Here is a 1140-nt window from a genome sequence, read left to right as displayed (position 1 = left end):
TTAACTGAATTTTAAATCTTTAATGGAAATTGAGATGATTGAGCTCAAAATGCAATCATAGTGTGGTTTTCTAGAAAACCGTTCACGGTACCTATAATCCTTACTGATCTCAAGAATGCAGCTTGCGAAAAAACCGAGTTAAGCACCTTGGATTGTAATAGCGCATTTTCAGAATTTTCAGCAAGAAAAAAAACATGAACCCACCAATTCTTCATCTTCCCGTGGACCGTTTTCGTAATCTTCTTTCTTCACGTAGGGCGCACTTAATGGCGGATCTTCGTCCCTCTTAATCTTCCTCTTCATAGCCAATTTCTGCAAAATATTGGTTACAACATAAAAATTATCGATTTATCTTACCTTGGCTTGTGAAGTGGATCCAGTAGCTCCGACGAAGCCGACAGCAAGGTGACTGGAAGATTGGGAGGAAGAGGGAGCTGACGACAATGGAGGAAAAGACGACGAAGACAAAGACGAAGAAGATGAAGTGGAAGTCGCCCAAGGAGCTGACAAATATGAAGATGACTGTCTGTTCATTTCAGCCTGAACTTGAAGCACCAGTGCCTTTGGAAGTCTCACAATCAACTTTGGCTGTATTATCTCTCGGATAGCCAGAAATCCTCTCGCCAGTTCCGTTTCAGCGACCAGTTTGTCCAATTTTGAGCGATGTTGAAGAGGTGGAGATGCGTCCACAACAAACTCATTCGGAAGATGTTCTCGAATGCAGCAGATGATTTTTTGGAGAATAATTTTCTTGTCTCCTTCCTTTAAATATCTTTGATATTGGAAATTGATTCCTTGTTTCTTGCACTCCTTTTCAAAGGTTTTCCAGTCGATTTCGTCGTTGACAGTGATTGGGTGAGACATCATAGCCAAAAGTTGTTTCACGAGTTGGTGACTTGCTGAAAATTACTGTATTGTAAAGCAAGCAAAGCGGCTAATAGAAGATAATGCGCTCCGATTTTCATTGGATAACAAATACTGTAAAGGTCTCAAAGGTTATGTCAATGAAAAGCAGATTTTTCTCAAACTTCCTCGGATGTTTAAAATCACGTCAGTATGAATACTGTAGTTCAAAAATACTCAGAAAATTTTCCTGCCTTCAGGGTTTTTTGTTTTTGTGAGCGAGAGGAAGAGAGAGAG

General features: G+C 40.1%; 1 protein-coding gene across 1 annotated transcript in view; it reads right to left on the bottom strand.

Annotated features, from left to right (window-relative positions):
• CBG10260 overlaps window positions 1–1140 on the bottom strand; it is a gene marked incomplete at both ends in the record, with an annotated part of 8930 nt that overhangs the window by 2072 nt on the left and 5718 nt on the right. Inside the window, 2 exons of the mRNA XM_002631936.1 lie at window positions 205–312; window positions 358–899. Coding sequence (XP_002631982.1) covers window positions 205–312; window positions 358–899 — 650 coding nt within the window. The remainder of the gene's footprint in view (window positions 1–204; window positions 313–357; window positions 900–1140) is intronic.

The sequence above is a fragment of the Caenorhabditis briggsae genome, assembly GCF_000004555.2.
Source record: "Caenorhabditis briggsae complete genome, chrX, whole genome shotgun sequence".
Lineage (NCBI taxonomy): Eukaryota > Metazoa > Nematoda > Chromadorea > Rhabditida > Rhabditidae > Caenorhabditis > Caenorhabditis briggsae.
The sequence above is the reverse complement of the archived record's forward strand: the minus strand, read 5'-3'. Positions and strand labels throughout refer to the sequence as shown.